At 43.9% G+C, this 26605-nt stretch overlaps 1 protein-coding gene across 1 annotated transcript in view; it reads left to right on the top strand.

The window, feature by feature from the left end:
- Window positions 1-26605, top strand: part of PDE10A (phosphodiesterase 10A) — a 298359-nt gene that overhangs the window by 190425 nt on the left and 81329 nt on the right. Inside the window, 8 exon segments of the mRNA XM_030316763.2 lie at window positions 7175-7203; window positions 7205-7290; window positions 8306-8359; window positions 19498-19634; window positions 22490-22645; window positions 24188-24221; window positions 24224-24237; window positions 25260-25318. Coding sequence (XP_030172623.2) covers window positions 7175-7203; window positions 7205-7290; window positions 8306-8359; window positions 19498-19634; window positions 22490-22645; window positions 24188-24221; window positions 24224-24237; window positions 25260-25318 — 569 coding nt within the window.

The raw sequence follows: 26605 nt of genomic DNA, 5'->3' as shown, positions 1-26605 counted from the left end.
GAGCCCACAAAGCCATGAGATCGTGACCCGAGCTGAAATCAAGAGTCAGACGCTTAACCAACTGAGCCACCCAGGCGCCCCTGTTTGGATTTTAAAACTTTTTTTGTAAAAGTGTCAGTGGTACCCTCTTTGCTACCCCCCCCCCCATTCACTTTGCCTTTGGGGCTCACAGCCAATCTGTATCGTCCCATGTGAGAGCTCATTCTTGGTTAGAACTTTTCTGCCAGTGGTGTTTGCGTGACCTGATGACCTATTTGTAATTTATTTTAGCCTAAAATACCTAAATCACTTTGATAACCATACTTAATATAGAGCACCGTAAAGGGTTTGGCAGTTTCTTGTAAAGTTAAACATACATTTACTTTTCGACCCACGAATTTCACTCTTACAGATTTGCCTAAGATAATCGAAAACCTGTGTCCACAGGAAGACTTCTGGGTTCTTCTGGGTTCACACGAAGATGTTCGCAGCAGCTTTATTCATAATATCCCAGAGCCAGAAAACACAAACATCCCACATGACCCACAGTGGTAGAACAGAGAAACACATTGTTTTTGTTCACGCAACAGCATGCGCGAGCCGTGGAAGGGACAGACCCCTGGGACACGACAGTGGACGGCCTCTCAGTGATCTCGCGGCAGGCTGATAGACTCGAGTTCAAAACGGGACACGTTGCATGAGTCCGTTTAGATAACATTCTAATGGGCAAGGCTAATCTGTAGGGGACAAAAGTCACAAATAGTGGTAGCCTTGGGGCAAAGACTGATTCAGAAGGACCAAGGAGATTTTACGGAGAGATTAAATGTTCCGTGTCCTTTGTCGTCCTTGCTGTTATTATTTTACTGAGATGTTTATTATTTTCTGAAGGATTCTTTGCTTAAAAATTATTTTATTTTTATTTTTGACGAATAAGAATGGTATATACTTCAGCGCACGTGTACGTCGTCGAGTACACGATGGCTTGATCCACGTGTGCCTACGAAGCGGTCACTGCAGTCAAGTGAAGGGACGCACCCGTGCCCGCCAGGGCTGGGGTGTGTGTGGCGACAGCACCGGAAGGCTCCTTCCAGCGGTTTTCCATTTGGACTACAGCAGTTTTGGTTCCAGACCCGTCCTCTACATCAGATTCCAGAACTTTCTCATCTATACCTGAAAGTTTGTAAGCTTTTTTATTCAGTGTGCGTAGTTAGTATTTCACGTTCACTTGTGTAGAAGTGATCACAAATGGGCAGAGACGTCCTAGAGTTGGCTGGCTTGTCCCCTACCTGCTGAAGGCCACGCTGCGTCCAAGTCCTTTGCTTTCTGAACTCACACAGGGTGCGGGTTGTGTCCGTCTTCTGTGGACACGCAGGAAGGCTGCTGAGTAAACGAGCAGCGGGGGATCGGTGCTTCCCTGGGCTGTTCCTGGTCTCTTCTTTTCTTTGCATTTTAACTTCCTTTGTGTATAGACACTTGCTCTACGTAAAAGAAGAGAGAATTGCATACTGACCACCGCATACCTGCCACCCAGCTTCAGTGATGACCGCGTGGCTGTTCGTTTCATCTGCACATCCCCTCCCCTTTTTAATTGCTGGTGTAGTTTAAAGCAAATCTCTGTCATCGTGTAATTTCAGCCCTAAAGGCTTCTGTATAGGTTTCTATTGGGAAATGACATTTTTTTACACAAAACCTCAATTACATGCCATGTTCATGCCTGACAGTCCCACGTAGCAACAACACCTTCATCCTCGGGCCATGTTCAGTTTCCCTCAACTGTCTGAAAAGATTCTTTTTAAGTCGTTTTGTTCAAATCGGGGTCCTTAAGCGGTTACATGTGCCACTGGATTGGTATGTGTCCGTGTCTGTTTTACTCTTTTAAGTTCCTCTGTCTCTTTTTTTAAATGATCATCTTTTTCATTTTAATTCCGGTGTAATTGACACACAGTGCTACGTTAGTTTCAGGTGTAGGATATGGTGACTCAACAGTTCCAGCTGTTACCCGGTGCTCCTCACAATACGTGCACTCTTTAGTCCCTTGCACCTCTTTTCCCCACCCCCCCCCACCTCTCTCCTGATAACCATTGATTTGTTCTCTGTACGTAAGAGTCTGGTTTTGTTCCTTTTTCTCATTCTTGTTTGTTTCCTAAATCCCACGTATAAGTGAAACCATCTGGTATTCGTCTTTCTCCGACCCTTGGCATCATACCGTCTAGATCCATCCATATTGTTGCAGATGGCAGGATCTCATCCTTTTTATGGCTGCGTAATCCCATTGTGTATCACCACACCTTCTTTGTCCGTTCATCTTTTCACGGGCACTCGGGCTGCTTCCGTGCTTTGCCTGTCGTCAGTAATGCTGCTATAAGCATAAGGGTGCGTACAGCTTTTCAAATTAGTGTTTTCATAATCTTTGGGTAAAAAACTCAGAAGTAGAATGACGGGGTCATGGTTAATTCTTTATTTTCTTGTGGAGCCTCTGGACTGTTTTCCACAGTGGCTGCACCAGCGTGCATTCCCCCCAGAAAGTTTGTAACCTTTGACCGTCTTCTCCCCCCTTTCCCCCACACCCCAGCCCCGGACACCTGCCAATCTGATCTATACTCTGTGAGGTTGGCCTTTTAGATTCCACATGTAAGTGAGATAATACAACGTTTGTCTTTCTGTGTCTAGCTTATTTTAATTAGCAGAATGCCTCTAGTTTCATCTGTGTTACCACAAATTAGCAGGATTTCCTCCTTTTTTAGGACTGGACTTCTGTTTCATGTTTATTTTTGAGAGAGAGAGACACAGAGCATGAGCAGGGGGAGGGGCAGAGAGAGGGAAACACAGATTCTGAAGCTCCAGGCTCCGAGCTGTCAGCACAGAGCCCGACACGGGGCTCAAAGTCACGAGCCGTGAGATCATGACCTGAGCCGAAGTCGGACATGTAACTGTGACTGAGCCACCCAGGTGCCCCACGGACTGATAATATTCTGATATTATATCTCCTCTAGTTTGTCTACATACATGGGTGTGTGTGGCATTGTCTTGATTCATTCGTACTGACAGACCACTTGGCTCTTGTGAGTCATCTTTGCTGTGTCGATGGGGCTTTAATATTGGAGAGTTGATGGGACATTAATATGCAAGAGTAGCCATGAGAGGACATTCTGCTCTTATGATGCAATCGTGTCACTAGGAATCAAAGGAAGCGGGGTGTACTCACCCGTCCGCCAGGTTAAAGATTAGAATTTGAAGTCTGACGACGAAATTCAAACCCTAGGGCACAGATTATCACAGACAGCGCGTGTTGAAAAGTATTTTAAAGGCAGTGCGCTTTAACCTCCTTGTTTCGCAAACGGGAAGACGAAAGCTCGGAGGCACGGCGGAAGGAAACCCCGCGATAAGCTGCCCGTGTTGTGCATCGCCTCCTTGTTCCCACGGGTGACACCCGTCCGGCCCAGAAGGGTGGGAACAGCTGTTCGTTCCTCTCCGCCCCACACCCAGGCCTCGGGAACGGCTGTGCTCTCCGAGGTGCGTGGTCAGAGCAAGGGTCTGCCCGTGTATCGTGTTTATAGGGACTCCTGTCGGGTGACCGAGAACCCAGCTTGAGACCAGCTACAGTTCCCCTCCCCAGAAGAGAGAAAGTGTTCAAAGAACGAATTGGTTCGCGAACACCGTGTGTCTAGCGTGAGGTTTTTAGGCAGGAGGGTCTCTGTGTGTCCGGATCTCGGGATTCAGACGCTGTCCTCGTGACTTAATCTGTGTCTCTTAGCCTCGCTCTCCTTTGGGTTAGCCTCAGTCTCCGATAAGCTCTTTCCCAGGACTTTGGGGGAAAAAAATGTACAGCAAATGTTTCTAATTACTGGTGAGGAAGAGAGAGAGAGTATGTTAGGACGGAATCTTTTCTCTGGAGTTCCTCAAAACTGGCAGCAGTCGAGTTAGGATGCTGTTTACAGATGGTGAGGGAACAGCATAGGCTTTTGCGACCCCATACGGCCCTGCCACGCTTTGGGGGCATCGGGCTTTCAGAGCGCTCTTGATTTTTTCTGCCGGCCTTGCCCTGACACCGGGCTGTCTACCCGAGCAGAGGACCTGGGCAGTATCTGCAGCCGGACCGCAACTGGGAAGTTGTGACTGATACGGCGTGCGCGGTACGGAGCCACAGCACCTGGTCGGGGGGCCTGTGGTCTGCGTGCGGCCGGGTGCAGCCAAGCCGACAGGGTGCCCGGGTTAAAGGGGGGGAGGCGGACCCCAGGTAGGAGGCCCAGCAGAGGCCGGAGCAGAGAACGCACCTCCCGGAGAGCCCGATCCGGGGGCAGACGCGGGAGCGGCAGCACTAGGTGAGGGTCTCGGAGGAGCGGCCGGCAGTCTTGCGGCTGGTGTCAAGCGCAAGAAGGAAGGCGTGCCGGCGGGCTTCCGTTCTGATGCCTTGGGGTCCCGCGTGCTAGTTCCTTTCTGTCGTTCTCGCTCCTGGGGAAGCTGTCGCTCCAGACTTCTGCGGGTCTTGCGTCTTCACCCCTTTTCGGCGACGATCGTCAGGGTGGGATTCTGTCAGCCTCTGGGGACGCCTGGGGCACACGTGTGTTCCGGACTGCAGTCACCACAGGGGTTTGCACGCCAGCTGGGGCTCGCGTTTGAGACGCACCTGAACTACGGCCCCCTGGCTGCCCTGACGTCCCCTGCCCCTCCTTCACTCAGAGGATCCTGGGCCTGTGAATTGGCTCCAGCCTGGAATTCGTCCAGGCACCGTGACTTGCCGCGGAGAATCAAGTCAAACTTGTGTCCGCTGAAACCCGGAACTTTTCCCGTGGACACGGATGAGAAGATAGCAGGCCACCCTGTCTCTCCCAGCTCCGGGGACACTGGGATCAGGCAGCCGCCTGGCCGGGTCATTCCGACGGCGGCTTCAGGTCCGTCCAGGATGCGAGCCACCCCGGCTTCGTCTCTGAGTGTTGTCGTAGCCACATGGCCCTGCCGCGCCAGGCCCCACCCCCACCCCCCGCCGTGCATTGAGGAAACCCCCTTGGATGGGCCTTCCTGGCCCACACCACACACTTGTGCACACGTGCCAGCGCACCCTCCGGGCCGTGTTTCGCACAGCCTTGGTGCAGGGATCGTCTGTGATAATGCAGCTCGGGGATTCTTCTAGAAGAAATCCACTCTAGCAGTCCAGTCTTGCTCAGACTGGAAGAGATACCAGGAAGGTCTGGTGTTTCAGTTGTATTTGGAAAAGCGTTGGCCACTTTTGGAACGTACTCCCAAGCCAGCACAAGCCCCTGGAACCCAGCATCTCCGTTGACTGCACGTTGTTGTGTGAATGCCCTGGGATCTCTTCTGTGCAGGGGAGGGTGTGTGATAGACTGCCAGGATCACCGGTACCTGTTGGCAGAATGACTGAGGGACTGACTCATCCATTCTTTGGTCTGTTCATTCACATCCCTTCATTCCCCAGCCATTCGTTGAGAACAGTGCTTTGCAACGACGTGGATGGAGCTAGAGGACGTCATGCTGAGCTCAGTCAGTCAGCAAAAGACAAGGAGCATATGATTTCACTCATACGTGGAATTTAAGAAACGAAACAAATGGAAAACAAAGGGGGGGGTTAAAAAAGAGGAAGAAGGACAAACCAAGAAACAGACTCTTCGCTATAGAGAACACACTGATGGCTGCCAGAGCGGAGGGGGGTGGACGATGGGGGAAATAGGTGATGGGGATTAAAGGGTGCACTTGTGATGAGCCCTGGGCGATGCATGGAGTTGCCAAATCGTGATATCGGACACCTGACACTGATATGACACTTACACTGGAATTTAAGGAAGAAGAAGCATGGCGAGAGTAATCGACCTCTAGGAGCGAAAGATATCTGCGTGGTTAAGAAAGAGAAAGGGGGCTTGAGACGGTGTCGTAGGCAGACAGTGACCGCATTTTGTAGAATGTGAGAGGCCACCCCGTGGGGAGTCTGCTATTCTAAGTGCAGTGGGAAGGACTTTAAGCCAGGAAGTGACAGAATTTTATTTTGTTTATACAACTTACCATGGTTGTTGTTTGGAGAACAGGCTTAGGGCGGCAAGCTTAGTGGTGAGGAAGCTTATTAGAAGATAGCCTTTGGGTCCTTGGAGAGAAGTCACAGCGGTAGCTTGTGCTGGAGTAGCTAAGATCTAGCGTCCGCCTTTTCCCCAAACCCCTCTACTGCTGGTGTCCCTGCAGCCCGGAGCTTTGGGCTTCCGGGGGCAGCTAGCTGGTCCTGCCACGGGTGGCCATGAGAGCTGCTCCCTCCTGAGCCGGGGGTAGAGTTTGGATCGGACCAGGGTAGTGGCCCCATCGTGGCAGGTGGCTGGAGAATAATAACCTTCGTTTTACCCACGCAGCACAGATCAGTTGACAATTCTAGCATTTTACAGTGTTTCATTTGGTTAGCAAACTTTTATGCTACTTTTACCGAATAGCTATATAAAACTTCAGAAATAAAGTTGTAATTTGTAACACTTGATATTTTAATAGAAATATACATGGCGCCTATAAATAATTCTTTTTTTTAATTTTTTTTTTTTTACCTTGATTTATTTTTGAGAGACAGAGAGACAGAGCACAGGTGGGGGAGGGGCAGAGAGAGAAGAAGACACAGAATCCAGCGCAGGCTCCGGGCTCTGAACTGTCAGCACAGAGCCCAACATGGGGCTCGAACTCAACAAACGGTGAGATCGTGACCTGAACTGAAGTCGGACACTCAACCGACTGAACCACCCAGGCGCTCCGATAATTTTTTAAGTTTTTATTTATTATTTATTTTGAGAGACAGAGACAGAGCGTGAGCAGGAGAGGGGCAGAGAGAGAGGGAGACAGAATCTGAAACAGGCTCCAGGCTCTGAGCTGTCAGCACAGAGACAGATGCAAGGCTTGAACTCACGCGCTGTGAGATCATGACCTGAGCCGAAGTCGGAGGCTTAACTGACTGAGCCACCCAGGCACCCCTGTAAATAATTCTATGTCACAGCAATTTAATTTGCAATCAATTTTTTAGTAGATTATAATATTTAAATAAATGTTCTTTAAAAGCATAATGTGTAAAAGCATAAAATTATACACACACACACACACCACACACACAGTTATGTAATTAATAAAATGTTTTATAAATTAAGGAATTTTTATCTTATTATATTTAATTATGCCCTTTCTTTTTCTTTCTTTCTTTCTTTTTTTTAATTAAAAGTACCAAGATACGAATATGCAGGGAGTTGTGTGAATTAAACAGCTACATCGAACAGCGATTGGATACAGGAGGAGACAATCAGTTACTCCTTTATGAATTGAGCATCATTAAAATAGGTAAGAAATGTTTTATATTCCTTCTTGTAGAACTTTTGAACCAAAGTGTCTTTTATTCTGTTGCAGAAAATGGAAAGAGTAATATACTTACTACAAGGCAAATGCAAGTCATTTATTTGCTTCTATTCTCGGGCTAAGTTTGAAGTGAAAATACTCTATTCTGAAACGACCAGAATGAGTCAAACCTAAAACTTCCTAACTTACCCAGTCTCAAAAAAGTATCTGCCAGATGTGCAAATGGAATATACTATGCTTTCTAAATAAAGCCTAGTTTCTTTGGAACGTGTAGTTTTGTTGAATCAAGTCACATCTTTACGAAGGAAATCCTTAATTTTTAAGCAACACAAAGCATTTTAAATTTATTGGGGCAGATGGCAGATATACGTACTTTGATCACCTCTTTTCTGATGGGGAAGCTGTGGCAAAGGCAGGCCAAATATTTGACCCAAGGCCGCACGAGTGAAAAGGAGTGAACCGTGAGTCTATAGGCAAGCGATCCTCCGGGAGGAATATCGGTTACCTGCCGTGGGAACTGCCTTCACATGGCCCTGAAGCAGTGTTAGGAGAGTTCAGCCGTGTTCTCTTCGTGAGGCTGCATGGATACGTGCGTCATCCTCTTTGGGTGATGCTTGCCTTGATTACTCATTATTATGAATATTGTGTCTGGTATTTTTTAGTACTTTAACAATTAAATCCAGTTCCTAAACGAAACATGTTTTCCGATAGTTTGTAACATTTAAAGTTTCACAAACATATCATTGCGTAGTGCATTGGCTGCTGTGTGCATGTGAGGATGTCACGTCTGAAAGTTTGCAATAGCTGATAAATAATGAATGAAAATGTTCTATGTCATTGAATAAAGCCATAAATTGGTTGGCTCGATTCGCTGCATGACCGTTAATTATGTTAACAAGCCCTTTCACGAGATTCCTCTCTGAGGTCTCACCTTAAAGAATTCACACGTGGTCTGTTCTTCCATTGAGATGAGTTTCTTCCTTTTTTATTACTTTGGCAGCCACAAAAGCTGATGGATTTGCACTGTATTTCCTTGGAGAGTGCAACAACGTAAGTATCTGAATTTAGATTCGGGTGCTCTAGATGAGAACGTGTCATAAGCTCTTTGAAAAAGGTCAGCTGGGCTGCAAACCACACACATGGCAATGAAGTACTTCAAACTCATTTCATATTTCGTTTCCGTCTACGGTTGTTGCCAGGTGACAATCTCACCAGCGTGGCAACGTTTGGGCGTGAAATGTCACAGTTGACTCACTGTTTTGGTTTGGGCCTGTGGTGTCCTGTCTTATGAATGGCACCTCTAGACCGTTTTGTAGAGAAGATGCTTCGCACTGTGGGCTGGGGTGTCAGGGACGGCGTATGCCCTTTTCAACACGCTGCCTGCAGTAGAATAAAGCAAGGACGAAAGTGGAGCATTTTTTAGGTGAGTTCTTTGGACTTCCTGAAGGCCACTGAAACAGTGCGGGGACAGCGTTACTCCGTGGAGACCCCTGAGCCGCGGTGGCCGTAGCTCACACTGTTCCGTGGTGTGCCTGTCTTAGTGTTGCGTGCCACAGGCTGGAGCCTCTGTTTCTGTTGCAGCTTACTCAGAGCACAGCCCATGGTCAAATGCAGCGTGCATAAGCCGTTCAAGATGTTCAGCTTACTGGCATTTGATTTTTGTTGTGCCATTAAAACCACACACGTAACATCTTAAAAGAATATTCTGAGCCAACAAGAATTACGTTCATAGGTTAACTGTATAGAAAGCATTTATAAATACATTTGGAAAAATTTCACTGTGTATTTCTTATGTGTTAGGCATTGTTCTTGGAGATTTGGGGTTTCTTTTTGCACTGTGATGCTTGTATTCATGAGTAATCAGAATGTGTGCTATTTATGGTTTATAAAATGATAATAGGAATAGAGACGTAAGTATTCCGAGACGTTTAATGGTGCTTGTGAATAATACAGTAATGCAAAGGATGAAAAGTCGTTGCACAAAAAGTTGCCCAGCCGATTCACTGAACCCATCATTGATCCTTTTTGTTCCCTCCCCTTGCATCGTAAAAATTTACGTTACAGGATTAAAAGCTCTTTGGGGCAAGGACCTTTTCTTACTAATCTTTGCATTCACCCAGCATCTCTCCTAGTGCCTTCCATGTACAGAGACAAGAGTTCCATTAAGTTGAATTATTCAGATACCACTCCTGCTTCCAAAAACTTTAAATGATACTTCAGACACTGGTAGTTTTAAATGGCTAAGCTACTAAAAAACAAAGAGATCTCATTCTTCCCTGTTCATTCTAAAAACTTATTTCTAAAATTTTGGGACTTTTATTTAAAAATTAAGAATTCCTTTAAAAAAAAAACTAGTATATCATTTGCAATTGTATTTAAAACGTACCAGTGTGTATGTGAGCTCGGTGCGATCAGGAGAGTGCAAGTCTCATTATGACGCCCCTGGGATCTGCAGACAGCTCACAGGGCTTGGCCTTGGCAGCTGAGTACCTGCTGTGTGACCCTTTTCCTTCAGTAACAGCTGTTTGTGACCCAAACTTGGACCAATCCGGTTCTCTGATGAAACCTGGATGCTGGACTCAGCATTTCTAACTGTTGACACGAAAAGAAGTGAGTGAACCCGGGCACTGAGGGCCCCATGGGATGACCCTCTTCTGCTGTGTGTGAAAGAGAATTGGAGGGGTAGTGGGGGAAGAGTGGTTTCAGAGGTCAGAAAGGGCAGGCCACAAGAGGCCAGGGTCTGCAGGCGGTGAGAGCCTCAAGAAGTGCTTGACCGGAGAGCCTGGGTTTAGATTCCCAGATCCCAGACTCTTAGTCACTTGGCTGCAGGTTTGGCTTTATTTTTGCAGGCTTGTTTGTACATTGACCTCCGTGAAGTAGCTTCCTGGAATATGTGACTTAGAAAAACCTTCTGTGTCCACAACATCTAAAGCGTATTCTATGTATATCGCTTCTAATTCTTTTACTTCTGTAACTTAATTGAGGGGATGATAGTCTGTCCATCCAGGCTCTAGTCGGCTCTTTATTCTACATTCCTGAATTCCCGAGGTCAGCTAATGGTACTCGGCATGGTTCTCTCTGGGGTCACTGCTTCCTTGGTCCACGTGTGGCCTGGGAACAGCAGAGAGCGTGGCCAAGATGTGGCTAATTCTGACCTTCCCGAGTCAGATCTCACTCTGTCGAGCCTTCTTAGTATCGCATGCTTCTCCTTCGTAGAACGTAGCTGTGAGTGTACATTTGTGCTTTGTGGGACAATTGGTTCATCTGGCTCTCTCTAGAATGTACGCTTTGTGAAGGCAGAGACCTAGGGGTACTACCGTGTTTGGTCGGCCACATTTTTCTTTCTGTGCGTTCAAGTCTTCCATTTGGAATCGGGTCTCTTCTATCCTGTAGAATTTCCCTTAGTGAGGGTACACTGGTGGGAGTCTCTCAGTTTTTGTTGGAGTAGGTCTTTATTTCAACACTTCCTTGAAATACATCTTTGCCGGATAGAGAATTCAGATTAATAAAAATTCTGTCTCTGTATATTGACTTTAACATAGTTGCTTTCGGGTTCTTTTTGATTTTCTCTCAGTTCTTCAATATAGTTTTTTATTCCCTGGATATTTTTTCAAGTTTTTTTATTTCTTGGGATATATTAACTAAACCTCTTTTATATTGTTTTTTTATTCACCCAGAATTTGCATTTCTTGGCTTTTGTTTCACCCACCTGTCACAGCTGGTGGCTTATTTGCTTGTGTGTCTCATTTTATTTGATGTTTTGACCGTGAATCATACTCTTCCTCGGGCCTTTTAAAATGGGTGTTCTTGAGGGTTGTGTTGACGTTCTTTTCCTGGAGACAGGATATGTATTCGTTTTGGCCGGTCACCTAAGGCAATACCAATCCAGCACGACTTTAAATTATCTCATGAGATTTTTTTTCAGACTACAGAGCAGTATGGATTCCAGCCTCATAGCCACGTGATGCACAGTTACGATTTCTCAGAAGAGATTTTCATTTTCCCTCCAGCAGTAAATTCAAGACAATCTGGTGTCCTAGTAATCTCCTTGCGCCTGTAGCTATATTGACCGTAACCACCAGCGTGGATGAGGCGCCAGCCCGTTCCGGTCCTGGCCTCCAGCAGGTCTTGTCTCCCGCGGTGCTTTCCTGAGGGAGGGTCAGTACATCCAGGCTTTGCTTGCTCTCTAGAAAAATCCAACTTGGGATTTGCTTGCCTCGCAAGTTCCGTTATTGACTTCTTTTAGATTCCTGTGCATTCTGTCCATTCTTCTCAGCCCAGCAATGCATTAGAAAGGATTGAAAATGTACTTTATCCAGCCTTTAAAATTTTTTTAAATTGATTTTTTCAGGAGTATCAAATTATCTAATCTGCCCTATTGCTTGAACAGATGTTGACATACTTCTAAAATGTAAGCCAACCATATTAATAAAATAAAGCTTTTTTTTGGCCGGGATGAGCAGATACACATGTATTTTCTTCTATTCCTTCCTTTGTAAAAAGGGGCATGTTATAGATATTTGTAAATCTTTTTTATTTTATTTTACATATATTTTTCAATGTTTTATTTATTTTTAAGACAGAGCGTGAGCAGGGGAGGGGCGGAGAGAGAGGGAGACACAGAATCCGAAGCAGGCTCCGGGCCATGAGCTGTCAGCACAGAGCCCGATGCGGGGCTCGAACTCACAAACTGCGAGATCATGACCTGAGCTGAAGTTGGACGCTTAACCGACTGAGCCACCCAGGCTCCCCTTGTCAATCTTTTTAAATTGCCTCAGGATTTTGAATCATAGTTATAAAGCCTTACTTAAATAACTCACATATATAACAAAATGTATATGCTTTAGTGAAAAAATTATAATAAGATAGCCCAAACAGACTGAGATAAAATTTTTAGTCTGTATCAAAAATTCCAAGGATTAAGATGGACACAGGGAGAATTATAAAATGCTTATACTTATAAAAGTATTGTTTTCTTTTTTTATAAATAAGAACCAGCAGAAATTAATTAATTTCTGAAATTGATGCGTTGATAAATATAACTTAAATAAGATTTATGTATGTCAGAAGTTCCCCTAGTAGAATTAAAAACCCACATTAATATTGTTGGAGAGAAGAAATTTAAAGAAAACATGGAAAGTTCAGGAAAAGATAGAAAACAAACAAAATAGTGTTAAAACACTAGAAGTAAAACATAAAATAGATTGTGGAACTCTCTACCAAAATATGTCACAACAAAATTACAAGTAGGATAGACCCAGTTACTGAAAGAAAAAAATTGTAAGTTAGGTTTAAAAAACTCACAACTGTCTTCTGTTTTATAGAGGCACATATAGAAAAGGACTTAAGAATGATTGAAAATAAAAGAGAATTTTAGGTGAAGCAGACCTATTCCAGAAAAATGAAAACAAAAGGAGAGAAAGTACCACAGGATCAATGACAAAGATGAGTTTGGGGAATAAAAGCATTAAATTGGAGCAGGAGATCACTTGGCATTTATGAAGGGTTTAGTCTGCAGCGAGGGAAGACCTGTTACTTAGTTTACCCAATAAGTGTTGATGCATTAAAATTTGTAAAGCAAAACAGTCACACCAAAAAAAAAACCCCAAAAGGACAGAAATATACAATAGTGTTTTAGTGATTGACAAGCAAAAATACAATTTGGAGAATGTTAGTAATATCTGCAAGTAGGTTTATCCAAAAAGTGTGTGTGTGTATATATACGTATACGTGTATGTGTGTGTGTGTGTGGTGTGTATATATATTATATATATATATATATCTATATAATTTTAGGATTTACCAACATGGGTTTCCCTTTCCTCTTTGGGTTAGATCCTACTTTGATGTGTTTAGCCCCCATTGAAGAGTTCAGATCCCCATAATGGCTAAAAACAAGGAAATTAAACAAAATTAATGTGCAATGTTGGGGCGCCTGGGTGGCGCAGTCGGTTAAGCGTCCGACTTCAGCCAGGTCACGATCTCGCGGTCCGGGAGTTCGAGCCCCGCGTCGGGCTCTGGGCTGACGGCTCAGAGCCTGGAGCCTGTTTCCGATTCTGTGTCTCCCTCTCTCTCTGCCCCTCCCCCGTTCATGCTCTGTCTCTCTCTGTCCGAAAAATAAATAAACGTTGAAAAAAAAAAATTAAAAAAAAAAATTAATGTGCAATGTCACTTCTTGGGAAAAAAACAAATATAGTTACTGGGATATTCAGGCAATAAGGTTTACAAAAATGAATTGTCGTATTGCTACAACCCTGGGCAAGGCTGTCCACAGTGGATCTGCACATCCTCGAAGCATCTTGTATGCATTTTTGAGCATTAATAAATAAGGGACAAAATAAGTTAATTCATGAATTCAACACATTTTTATTGGGTACGATTACATGGTAGTAACCTCAGGTACTAGAGACACAGTCGTAAATTAAAGTATCTGTCCCCTTGGGATGTGCCTTTTTAACCTATGGATTTAGAAAGAGAAAATCCATATAAACAGGGAATCTAAAGACTTTATACAGATATCAGGTATTTATTGACCTAATTAACAAAAAGAGACACAGTTATTTATGTTTAATAATTTAGAAAATAAAACAGGATGAAAATGATAAATTATGAGAGGATACTTGTACTAATAAAAGTGAAATGTAGGGGAAAAATATGGTCAGTTTTTGAGGAAAATATAAATTGTCCTGTTTAATGCAAATAGAAAACCTAATAGACCAGTGAATGGAAGAAACTGAAAACGGTATTAAAATAAAGCTCTTCTAAAATAAAATAAAATAAAATAAAATAAAATAAAATAAAATAAAAGCTCTTCTAAAAGCCAGTAGGACATGTATTCAGCAGGCTATTGTTTGAGTAGGACATGTATTCAGCAGGCTGTTGAGTACCAACCTTGTTTGGGCAGTTTGCTGTCCCCGAGAGCAGTGGTGAGCCGGAATGGGCTCCCTCGTTCAACACCCCACCCCCAGTGCTCTTCTCTTTCATTTCCCCCCCACCCCCGCCAGCCCTTCGGGAAAGACGGGTCCCGTGCTGTGCACGCTGTTTCAGAGCTGGGAGGAAGGACGGCTTCCCAAAGAATCATGATTCTGGAGTTGGCCCCCGTGAGTTCCAGTTCACCACTTTGTGACTTTGACAAGAGTCTTAAACTTCCTGAAGCTGAATCTAACTTCCGTTGGTTAAATGTTATGTCATGGATGTGATTCATTCAACAAACCACTTAAAATACTTTTCATGTGCCAAAAATCTATGCTGAATCGATGAGCATACGAAGATTATAAAAAACAAAACAAAGCCAAACAAAACATTCCTGTCATCAAAGAATGTAGGGGAAATCGGGAAATCCACAGTTGATTATAACATCTGGTCTTGAGTGCAAACGGAGAGAAACCCCAGGTGTTCTGGGATGCCGAATTTGAGGGGGTCTTGGGGGGGGATCCCTTTAAAAACAACTCGATGATTAGCTCTGTGTCAGCGGGGCCTGGAAGACCTCGCACTTAGTAGATAAGACGGGAAATAAAGGACTTTCTTAGGTAGAAGGAGTAGTTTGCGACAGGTCCAGAGTTGGGGCACGAAGGAGTGTATTTATATGTCCTGAGCCTTACCAGGGGCTGACATCAATGTGTACAAGGTGCTGTTGAAATACTTGTTGGAAACCTAGTTTTCCTGTGATAGGATTTTGCTTAATTAAACTTTTACTGTTTTTACCATTTTTCTCTTCCATACCTGGTCTTTTACTCTGATACATAACATCCTTTATAATATTATCATTACAGTTTTTTCTTGTGTTCTCAATAAGAGTTGTTTGGAAAAGCGTAAAACCTTTCAAACTCCTAAATTTTTAATTCATATAGTACATTCGTACCTGGCTTTTCATATATCAGTGTTAGAATCAGTTTATAGCAAGTAGTTTAAAGGAATCGTGTGACTTTCTTCAACTGCACAGTGAACTTCAGTAGGTTAATTTTAAGACTCCTGCAGGGTGGGGGGTGCCGGGTGGCTCAGTTGGTTACATGTCTGACTCCTGGTTTGGGGTGAGTTTAAGCTCTGCGTCAGGCTTTGGGATTCTCTCTCTCTGCCCCCCCATTCTCTCTCTCTCTCTCTCTCTCTCTCTCTCTCAGAAGAAGAAACAAACAAAAAAAAAAAAAAAGTCTAAAAAGAATACTGCAGAGTTAGTTCTGTCTTTAAAATTCCAGTGGATTTGGGGCCAGGTGGTCATGCCCACGTGCATAGATCTAAATTCGTTTACTAACCACTGCCATCTAGTGTCTTGGGAGAAAAACAACTTAAGGGTGAGCTTAAGTGATATATTTTTAAAAGTATTTCTAAAATTTAACTGATTGTGAGTTGAACCCTTAACATAGAAATGAAGTTTCATGAATAAAGTGATCTTTGAATTGCGTATAGGAAGGAAGATGAGAACAATGTCTATCACCGGAAGTATCTAATTGACGTCAGTGATGTTCCCATTTCACCAAAAAAAATCAGTTTTTTTTTAATTAAATCGTAATAGTCTTTTCTAGTGTTCGTTTTCCATCAAATTGATTTCTCCAAATTTGCTTTTTTTTTTTTAATAATTGAATGCTTCCTTATTGCTTCACTGAGCCAATCTGCTCATGACAACTGTTACCAATCTTAGTGGCTTTAAATTACCTCATCTTAGAAATAAGCAGTATTTGTCAAGTTGCATGCTCTGAGTGCAGTTGATTTCTTCTCTGGAAAGAGTAGGGGTGGTTCTGGTTTGAAACTTTGGAATTTTTCCTTGTTTTTAGTTGTTTTTATCTCTAGCCTCTAAAATATATTGTGGTGATCAAAGCTTTCATAGATTTATACAGTGTTAGAGAAAGAATTAATTTTAGAGACTCAGTTCAACATTGGATTTTATAGATAAATTATGTATTATAAGTACATGCGTAAGTAGTCTTAATACATTCTAAAATATTGCATAGCGATGTTTGATAGAAGTTTCCTTTCACCCTCCTATAAAAATAATATTTTTTAATCTTAATCATATGAACATCCCAGTCAAACCCATATGCCAAAGATCATAATGATTTTTTTAAATGAAGTTACTATTTCCTTTGTAAGTGTCCCTAGAACTTACACTCATTATTGGTTAATGCATTAATGCAGCCCCCGTTACCAATGAAAAATGCAAAGTCTATCTTATAAAATAAACTGTGAATGTTTTGAAACATTCAGAACCAAAGCAAGACTTGCCTTGTCAGATCACAAAATGTACTACAAACTTGTCGTAATTAAAACGGTATGGTAGACCAATCAGTCTACTGGCACAGAGTTGAGAATTCAGAAAGAGACCCAAGTATTTGGTGGAGGTGTTAGTTTAACCACTGGGGAGTAACTATTCAGTACACAGCTGTCCGTTTGCTTATTTCTGTAGGGTAAATAAAGGTAGGTTTCACAGATCTTCCCCATCCCTTGAATACCTGTAAAATTCAGCCTCTAATTCAGAGGTTTGTTACTGACTTTTTCTGTTTGTGATAATAGCTGCCAATCAGTCCGTACAACTGGGAAGGTCCTAAAGAACCCATTACTGAACACATAATTCAAGCCAAGTTTGTTACTGACTTTTTCTGTTTGTGATAATAGCTGCCAGTCAGTCCGTACAACTGGGAAGGTCCTAAAGAACCCATTACTGAACACATAATTGAAGCCAGTGACTGCTCTTCAATCAGAAATGGATGTTATGAAGGGAACTTTTGCACAGGAAATTGTATGGAGTAAAACATAGAAACAAAAAAAGCACAGGAAAGCCCCTAATGCACAGGGGAGAAAGTGAAACCACCTCAGAAACTGGTGTCAGTCCCAGGCTGGTCCTCATTTCTCCCTTCCTGCCAGAGCCCTTGGCCTTCATCTGGCAACTTATTCAATACTTGTTAGCACTTGTCCTTGGCTCCCATTTGGAAACATTGCTATCCCGTAAATATGAACAAAAATCAGAAGGTAATTGGTAAAACAAGGATAAAGTTTCCACAGTAAAGAGCTACTTAATTTTTTGGTAATTATTTATTGTTTACAGGTTTTTCAGGTTCAATCAAGTAATTGAAAGATTTCCAAACCTTTTATTGTCAGGAAGCCCAATACATAGACTAGCTTTCCAGACAACCTTGGTACGGTGTTTGCTTATCTGTTGCTTGTGCCCCATATATGAACTCTATAGAGGCAGTAAACATTTCATGATATTAATACATGATCTCCTAGTAATATAGGGACGTATAAGCTATTCTTTCATGATTGACTTTTGAAGGTTAATTGTAACTTAAGATATTATTAAATCTAGCCGTGAAGGGCATATATCACAAAGCCATCCAAAAACCATGTCTGTTGTAGATCTTCAAACACAAACAAAGCCAAAGACTATTTAAAAAAAAAAAGCCCAAGCCACTGCTGTGAGCCTGCCCCAGAGTTTACCTTCTGTCACGGTCATGGCCATGGGAAGTCCTGTAGGAGCTCTGCAAGCCCTCAGTTCAATTGAAGTTCATTTCCTGCCTTCTGTCTTTGGTAAAGAAAGAGACGTTTCTCAGCAGCTTTCTTAGGATTAACTTTCTCATAGTTTGAGAAAATCGTCATTAACTCTGATTTTTCTTCCAGCTAGATATACCGTATCCTTCACACCTTTTTCTGCAATGATCCCGTCTTCCCATTCTTGAATAATTTTTCTACTCTTCTTTCAATCTTAAGAGAGGGTGGCCCACTGGCTTGTCATGTGGCGATGGTAAGAAATCTGATTACATCATCTATGCCATGTGCATATTGGTGGGTAATAGAATTATAGTAACTTTAAAAATAGCGACACTGAAGTCTAACCTCTAAAAATAGGTGAAGTTGTCATTTACCATCTTATATGTAGTTAAATCTTAAAAATCTTTTAAAAGTGCATAACTTGTAATAAGCGTTTTAAACTTAATCCCTTAATAAGAATCATTTTAAAAATATTTTTCACAGGCATTGTACTTAATAGCAAATACTACTTAGGCACAGTCCAAACTGATAGAGCTATAGGCATGAATAAAAATATTTTGAACTTCGCCTCTAATCTGTAAGTAATGACTTATTTCAAGCAGCTGGGGTGCGCCTATGCTTTGCTTTCCTTTCCTTCTCCCTACTCCTGGCTGATTGAAGTAGCTCAAATTTATAGGGTTTACTCTCCTGTGATTATAAGTTAAGATTTTATAGGAAGAAAGTATTCTCTGACATTACAAAGCCTTGAAGACCACTGATCTAATACGTGTATAATTAGATCCAATTCGATGTCTTTACCGAGAATTTGCTTAGTAAGTATTAATAGGAACATGTATAGCTTAAGAGGATTGTCTAATCTTACTGCTTCACAGGTCTTCAGGCTTTAACTTACAGCAGTCCAGTCTAAGATAAAAGTAAAGTGCTGGGAGAATTTACTGAACCTTAATACTTTTCAAATTGAGTAGATAATCGTAATACAGTGATGTCAAAATACTGCCCCCAATCTCTAGGGGATTGTTTTGGTTAGCAATTCTTAGTAGAAATTTATTCAAAGTACTGGATTTAGTAAAAATAACTGATCATATTAAAAAAAAATTTATTTTAAGATACCTTCAGGACTTTACCTTCCCACCTGGTCATTTGACAGGGAAAGATGCACCCAGATTTGTCCGTAATTTTTTGCACAGAGAAGAGCAAAATGTTTATCGAGAGTATTTTGAATCTGTCATTTTATAGTCAGGCCAGTTTAAAGAATGGAGTGATTGAGTCATAAAAAAAAAGAGGAAGAAACAATGTTCTGAACAACTTGACTTGTAGTCACTGATCCTGTCTCCAGATCTGTGTGCCAGCCTCTGGGGCAGGTTGGACCCGATGTTCTCTGTTTCTCATTTGGCAGTATTTGGACCCCAAGGACCACTTACTTTGTATTTTATTATTTTCCATATATCGAGATAAGAGGCCATTTTGCGAGGTTTGCTGTGCCTGGACATTGATTTTAGTCCTACATCAAGCCTGTGTTTTGTGTCCCATTGGGAATACCGGAGAGAATTTCACCTCACACCCCACTTTGATCATTGCAAAACATCTTCCTCGTTTTCGTTGGCTCAAAGATGCTTCGTGACTGATAAGTAATACCTAGGAGTCTGTCTGTTAGTGCGGAAGTACAGGGAGGTCTGTAAAATCCGTAAGACGTGTTCTTTCCTTCTTCTAGAGTCTGTGTGTTCACCCCTCCTGGAATCAAGGAAGGGAAACCCCGGCTCATCCCTGCCGGGCCCATCGCCCAGGGCACCACCATCTCTGCCTACGTGGCCAAATCCAGAAAAACGTTGCTCGTGGAAGACATCCTTGGGGTAAATGGCTTTTTGCTTTTTGTGACATTCGTAACCTGAAATATTTATTTCATGCAGGTGGCATATCATTTTGCTGTTACGATTCAAGCCATTTTATAAAAGCATTATAGCAAGATACAGATCAATAAATGAATTTGTTTGTAAATGAACTTTTGTCCTCAGAAAATCCTATCTTACGATACCCACCGAGGGCTACTTTTAGCTCTTATTTCAGTCCATACCAGTACATTTGAACATAAATTGTAGGTTTATATTCATGTAAACTAAATGATTGCTATGGGTGTTTTGTTTTGTTTTTTGGTTATTTATTTATTTTGAGAGAGAGAGAGCACGAGCAAGGAAGGGTCAGAGAGGGGAGGGAGAGAATCCCGAGGAGGCTCCCTGCTGTCAGTGCAGAGCATGACCCGGGGCTCCGTCCTGTGCACCGTGGGATCGTGACCTGAGCCGTCGTCTCACTGACTGAGCCCCCCAGGCGCCCCTGGATGAGTACTGTTTTGTGTTTCATGTCGTAGCAAGATGCACGCGAATGAGTCAGCTGGTGCTGAGGGCTGTGCTGCCCGAGTATCAGTGCTGTCACCCAACAGCCACTTGTCACTTCTCCTGAGCCCTGGATTGGGCCACCTTCAGCTAGGCTTGCTTGTGCATCTGACGTCAACTGGCTGGCCTTAGATGGCCTCAGTTCTCTGTGTTTGTCACTCCCACACCTCCCCAGCTCCCCACCCCACCCCACCCCACCCCTAAGTAAGGCCAGCCTGGAATGTTCTCAGCGATGGTGGCAAGGCTTCCAGAGAAGACTTGGAACATGCAAGTGAGTTTTCAAGCCTCTGCTGGTATCGCATTTCCCACCCTCGCGTTGGTTCAAGTGAATCACGTAAGCAAACCCGGACTCGATACTGGAGGGTACTGACGGAGGACGCGGACGTAGGGAACGTGACGAAACGGAGCCCTTAGTGCAGTCTTCCACGCGATAGGTGAGCCTCGTGATGAAGAGTCACTCCCTGAGTTTAGGCTGAAATGGACAGGTAGGCAAACAGGTGTAAGGAAATTGCTCTGGAAAGTGCTAACTCGGAGTCGAGAGACCTGGGTTTTAATTGTGGTTTTGCCTCCAGTTATCTGTATAGATGCGGATGTAGATGATGAAGGTCCCTGAAAGACTAGATCTAGTTGTAGGCTAATCACGTGACGAGACAGAAATGCAAACTGCTACAATGGCAGTCATATTACAACATATGAATATGCCAAATCAGCATGTTTGCACTGTAAACTCACACGATGTCCCATCTCAAATACACTGCAGTTGTGGAAAGTGTTAAGATACCATATAGGTTGTCCCTTGAACATGTCCTGGTGTATATTCAAGCTTTCAAAAGACCTATAAATCAGCAATACTGATTTGTGCTGTTGATTTATGAAAAGCTTCCTACAGAACAGCAGAAATTCAATAAGGAGAATTAGTGTTTGGGATTAATTCATTTGATTTCCCTGTATTCCTTTGAGTGATTTGTTAAGCTAGAAAGTTATTAAAGTCAAAGGACCAATTTCATTCTTTATAAGTAATTGATAATTATTAGATGATTTGAATACTTAATATGGGCCTTTGAGATTCAATCAGAAAGATCATCATTAACGTGCACTTTGACATTATTTGCGGTGCCTGGGTGGTTCAGTTGGTTAAGCATCTGACTTCTGCTCGGGTCATAATCTCACAATTTGTGAGTTTGAGCCCCGCATCAGGCTCTTGTGCCGACAGCTCAGAGTCTGGAGCCTGCTTCCAACTCTGTGTCTCCCTCTCTCTGCCCCTCTCCTGCTCTCTGTCTCTGTCTCTCTCAAAAAAATAAAACATTAAAAACTTTTTGAAAAACCCACACACTTTGACATTATTCTAACCTGAAAAAAAGAAAAGAAACAATAAACTTTCCTTCTTGTGGTGTTTACACGTGGAGTCATTTTCACTCGTGACATTATACCGGTAAAGGCCCCGGAAAAGTTACGGCACATAGACGGTGACGGATAAATACGTGTTAGCCAGCATAATTCCTTTTATTATGGCATGAAATTAATATATTTCATTAATTAAGTAAATTCTACTCCACAGGGATAAAGAAACATTAAAGCAGTATCTGTGTATAGGTGCCAGGTTCCTAAAGATACTTTTTTTCCCCAAATTATTATTTAAATTCTAGTTAGCTAACATATAGTACAGTAATTGGTTTCAGAAGTAGACTTTAGTGATTTCATCACTCACATATGACACCCTGTGCTCATCTCAACAAGTGTCCTTAATGCCCTCACCCTTCTAGCCCATCCCCCGCCCACCGCCCTCCAACAACCCTCAGTCTGTTCTCTGTATTTAAAAATGTCTTAAATCCAGTCCCTGTCTCTTTTCCCCCATTCCCATGTATTCACCTGTTCTGTTTCTTAAATTCTACTACTATGAGTGAAATCGTATGGTATTTGTCTCTGAGGCATTTCGCTTAGCATAATACACCCTGGTTCCATCCACGTCGTTGCAAATGGCACGATTTCATTCTCTTTGGTGGTTGAGTAGTATTCCCTTGTATCCATGCACCACGTCTTCTTGATCCGTTTGTTAGTCGATGAACATTTGGGCTCTTTCCGTAGTTTGGCTGTTGTCGATAGTGCTGCCGTAAACATCGGGCTGCGTGTGCCCCCTAAGATAAGCCCCCTAAGATAATACAGTTTATAGTGTCCATTGTCATTTGGTTTTCCTTTTAAAGAGACTAGCTGTGTTTTACTGCAAGTATTAGGCGATTTCTGACAAATAAGAATCATAACATAACAATTCCATCTCTTACTGAAACTGAATTTGTATCTTTTCTCCCTTTATTTTTCAGGACGAACGATTTCCAAGAGGTACTGGCCTGGAGTCTGGGACTCGTATACAGTCTGTTCTTTGTTTACCAATTGTCACTGCAATCGGTGATTTGATTGGCATCCTTGAGCTGTATCGGCACTGGGGCAAAGAAGCCTTCTGTATGAGTCATCAGGAGGTGAGGCTAGCCCGCTGAGGCTACTCATTAATATTGTTCAGTTAATGGAGAGTGAATAGCGCAAACCACACGTTGCTTAACAACGTTTTGATGGTTTTTAAAAACTTTTGTACTTATTTAGAGGGAAAACGGATTCAATTAGACGTATAGTAATCTAGGGGCGCCTGGGTGGCTCAGTCGGCTAAGTGTCCAGCTTCGGCTCAGGTCACGATCTCATTGTTCGTGAGCTCGAGCCCCACCTTTGGGCTCTGTGCTGACAGCTCAGAGCCTGCTTGGGATCCTCTGTCCCCCTCGCTCTCTGCCCCTCCCCCAGTCAAGGTCGTATGCATGGGCAGTCTCTCTTTCTTTCTCAAAAATAATACCTACGTTAATAAAAAAGAAATCCAATAATTTATTTTAGTAGGAATCCATTCTAACAAGACAAATTGAAGTATGCCGTATTATGAACTAAATAAAGTAGCAGGATGCCTTTGTAGAATTTTCACTTTCTGGTTGTCTTTATAAAGTTTTCTTAAAAACGACCTCTCCCTAGAGCGTATCCTGAGTAAAGGCTCCAGCACCAAATACATTTGGAAACCAGTGGGCTCCGTGAAGTATTCCCTGGATCACAATTGGCTCATTAACCCTAAAACCAGTTACTGCCGGGATGTGTGTGTCACTCCCAGGGTGCATATGCGCCCGTCCCTCAGGGGCCTTGTCCACTTACCGGGATGACCCCCACCTCCTGCTCCCCCCTCCCCCAGCCACGCTGGACCCTCGAGCAAGGCTGACCCGCTCCGGCTCGGAGCCCTCACATGTGCTGTCCCTCGGCCTGGGCTCTGCGTGTCCTCGTCCTGACCCAGCTGCCCCCCTCAGGAATTGTCCCCACGTGCTGCCCTCTCGCGGAGGAGGCCTTCCCTGAGCACTGCATGTGGACTCGGGCGGCTCCCCCAGCATTTCCTCTCCCTCTGGGGCCTCCTTTTCTCTCTGGCCCCTTGTCAGCAGCTGGCGCGCCGTGCACCTCGCTGACTCTCCTCCTCGTCTTTCTCTCTCCCACGGTCCGCCGTGAGCTGTTGCGGTGTCGCTGCTGGTGGCCGGGTCCCCGGCATCTAGGGGAGTGCCCGGTACCTACTAGGCACCCAGCAAATGTTGGGGAAGCGAACGAACAATAAAAAGAAGCGGCAGGGCCAGGAATTTGAGAACTTGTCAGCAGAAGGTTGCAAATACTTCATCGTTTTATGCTAGTCACCGAGGCCATTTTAATAGTGTTTTGTTCAACTGGAAAGTAATCATTTTCTGTGAAAATCATCGGGGGCTAGCTCTCTCGGGCCTTTGTCTTGCTTTTTTATCACCAAATTAAGAGGATCGGGAGAGCGTTAGGCTCCATTATAAAGAGCAGGAAATACGAAGAGAAACCTTCTACATATTCGATGCTCTGCGTTTGGCAAAATATTCAGATACTCAGTGGGCTCAGGAATTACTCATACGCGGTTATGCTGGAGGCGCTGTGTTGGGGTCTCTGCATGTGACTAATCAAAACGTGTGTCATCCCTTTTTTTGTAGGTCGCGACAGCAAATCTTGCCTGGGCTTCAGTAGCCTCCATCAGGTGCAGGTGTGTCCCGGGGGTGTTTTCCCGGGGGCTCCGGTGCCCCACTGGGGGGGGGGGGCTTACTAAGTGACCCTAGTGTGTCATTTTTGGATATTAGGTGTTTTGTTATTTCTCAACTCTTGTGTCTACTCACTTATATTTATTTACTCCCGGCCTTAATATCTTGCAATTACTGCCGTGTATTTATGTGACTATAAATCGTTTGTACAGTAAATGGTGTGGGCTCTGTCACAGTATTTGCTTTCCACTGACGGCCTCCTGCTGGCAGTAACATTGATATTATCATGAGTCCCATTTCCTAAATTAAGGCATCCTCTGAACTAAATGGTATATGGAAACTTTCGTGTCCAATTTCAGATACTGGCTTCTCTTGAAAATACGCTCTAATTGGAAAGACCACAGACTTTATTGAGTCTCCCAGTAACTCAACCTCAGAATTCGGGGACACAGCAGCCAAACAATTCTCCCCTCGTACCTTCCACCTCTCTTTGTTGAGGAAAAAATCTGTTTCAGCAAACTCAGGTTGTGGGATAGGAGGAGAAAAAGCACACAGAGAGTGATAGCGTGGGGAGCAAGGACCTCTCGGACCTGACCGTCTCGCGTATAAGTGGAATGCGTGCCCACGTGTCAGTCGTGTAAAGTGGGAAGTAGTTTTAAAGAGCAGCCGTGGAGGTTGGTCGCCTGGGTCTGAATGCTGGCCCCGTCCCTCAGTGACTCTGAGCGGGAGCGTGGTTCTGCACGACTTCTTGCTTCAATGAGGAAAGCAAATCCCCAGTCCATGGTGTTCTGTGCTGATTAAGTGAGATAATAAAGTGCGTAAAACAGAGCTTAGCACACGTAAGCCTTCCATAGATACTTGGGATTGAAGTATCTCAAGTCTCAACTTGCCATTGATAGTATTACCGTGTTATAAAAGTGATCGTGTCACGTCTTTCAAAATACAGTGAGGGAAAATAGTATTCTGGAATTGTTCCTTTCGTAAGGGGAGCTCTCTTACAATTAATAGTCATCATTCTCTTTGGCAGGTGTGCAGAGGCCTTGCCAAGCAGACCGAATTGAATGACTTCCTACTTGATGTATCCAAGTAAGTGTTGGTTTCTAGGGGTGACGTAGTTCTTCCGGATCAGGGGTTTACCCTCAGTGCAGGCTCCGACGGCAATAGGTACTGTGTATTCTGCAGTCGGTAGTCTGGTAAGAAGGTTCCCGTCCCGGACCGTGAAGTTACGTTCGCACCCGTGGTCACTGTACAAGGGAAGGATTGCAGACGTATATGCGATAATACTTATTTGCAATTTGGTGCATATCTTCTAATTAGACTCACTAGCGCATGTTAAAGGTACTAAGTATTTCTGTTTTTGCAGGAGAAAGCCGAGAGCAGTAGAAGAGGAAATGTTCTAGTTTATTATTTTCCAAAAACCCTCTCTGGCATTTTCTGAAATGTCGGTAAATTAAACCAGATGAGCAATATCTTTTTTAAGTTTATTATTTGTTTTGAGGGAGAAAGTGAGCAGGGAGGGGCAGAGAAAGAGAGAGAAGGAGAGACAGAGAATCCCAAGCAGGCTCCACGCTGTCAGCACAGAGCCAACGTGGGGCTGGAACTCACGAACCATGAGATCACGACCTGAGCCGAAACCGAGAGTCGGGACGCTTCGCCGACTGAGCCACCCAGGCGCCCCCGTATCAGCAATATTACTATTACTTTAATTTTCCCATGTATGGGAGCTCAAATACCACCTGAGAGAAAATTTCCATTTCCCTGAAGTTTGCCCTGGAAAAGCTTCCTTGGGTGGGGGGCGGAAGCAGGTAGAGACGTTCACCGCAGCGTCGGTTCGTAGTGGTTCCCCTGCTCCCAGCGGGGTTGTCTGTAGATCTGAGCCATCTGCTGAATGGCCGAAATCTGAAATAATGGCCCAGGAGGTGGCCGCTTCAGGGCCACGTCCTCTGGCAAGTTAACGGAGCAATAAGGTACCTGCTGTTCCACGGCCACCGGCAGGGGCCGGGACCGGCGTTCTCCCGCACGGGCCACTTTGGTGGCACTTGACACCTTCCTCGTCAAGGACTGTTGGGACCCCAGCACTCATTAGTCTGAAGGTGCTGCTTGTGTTACGTGATGTTTTGAAATACGCAATTAGAGAAGCGTGGGACTGAGGGTGCTTTCCTTTGATCGCCAGGCCCCTGTGTCCCCGAGACAGAATCAAACAGTACTTCTGGGACACATGACTTGACCACCCAAGCGCACAGGAAGGGAAGCCACTCACCTTCCTTTGCTAGTGTAGTTGAACACCTTGCAAGGCTTCCACAGCCCGATTCGACCCCTGTAAATCTCTTCCCTAGGGAAGCCCACTGGGCCTTCCCCCCTTGCTTGTGGTAC

The sequence above is a fragment of the Lynx canadensis genome, chromosome B2 (assembly GCF_007474595.2).
Source record: "Lynx canadensis isolate LIC74 chromosome B2, mLynCan4.pri.v2, whole genome shotgun sequence".
Lineage (NCBI taxonomy): Eukaryota > Metazoa > Chordata > Mammalia > Carnivora > Felidae > Lynx > Lynx canadensis.
Note: the sequence above shows the minus strand (reverse complement) of the source record. Positions and strands in the feature narration are given on the sequence as shown.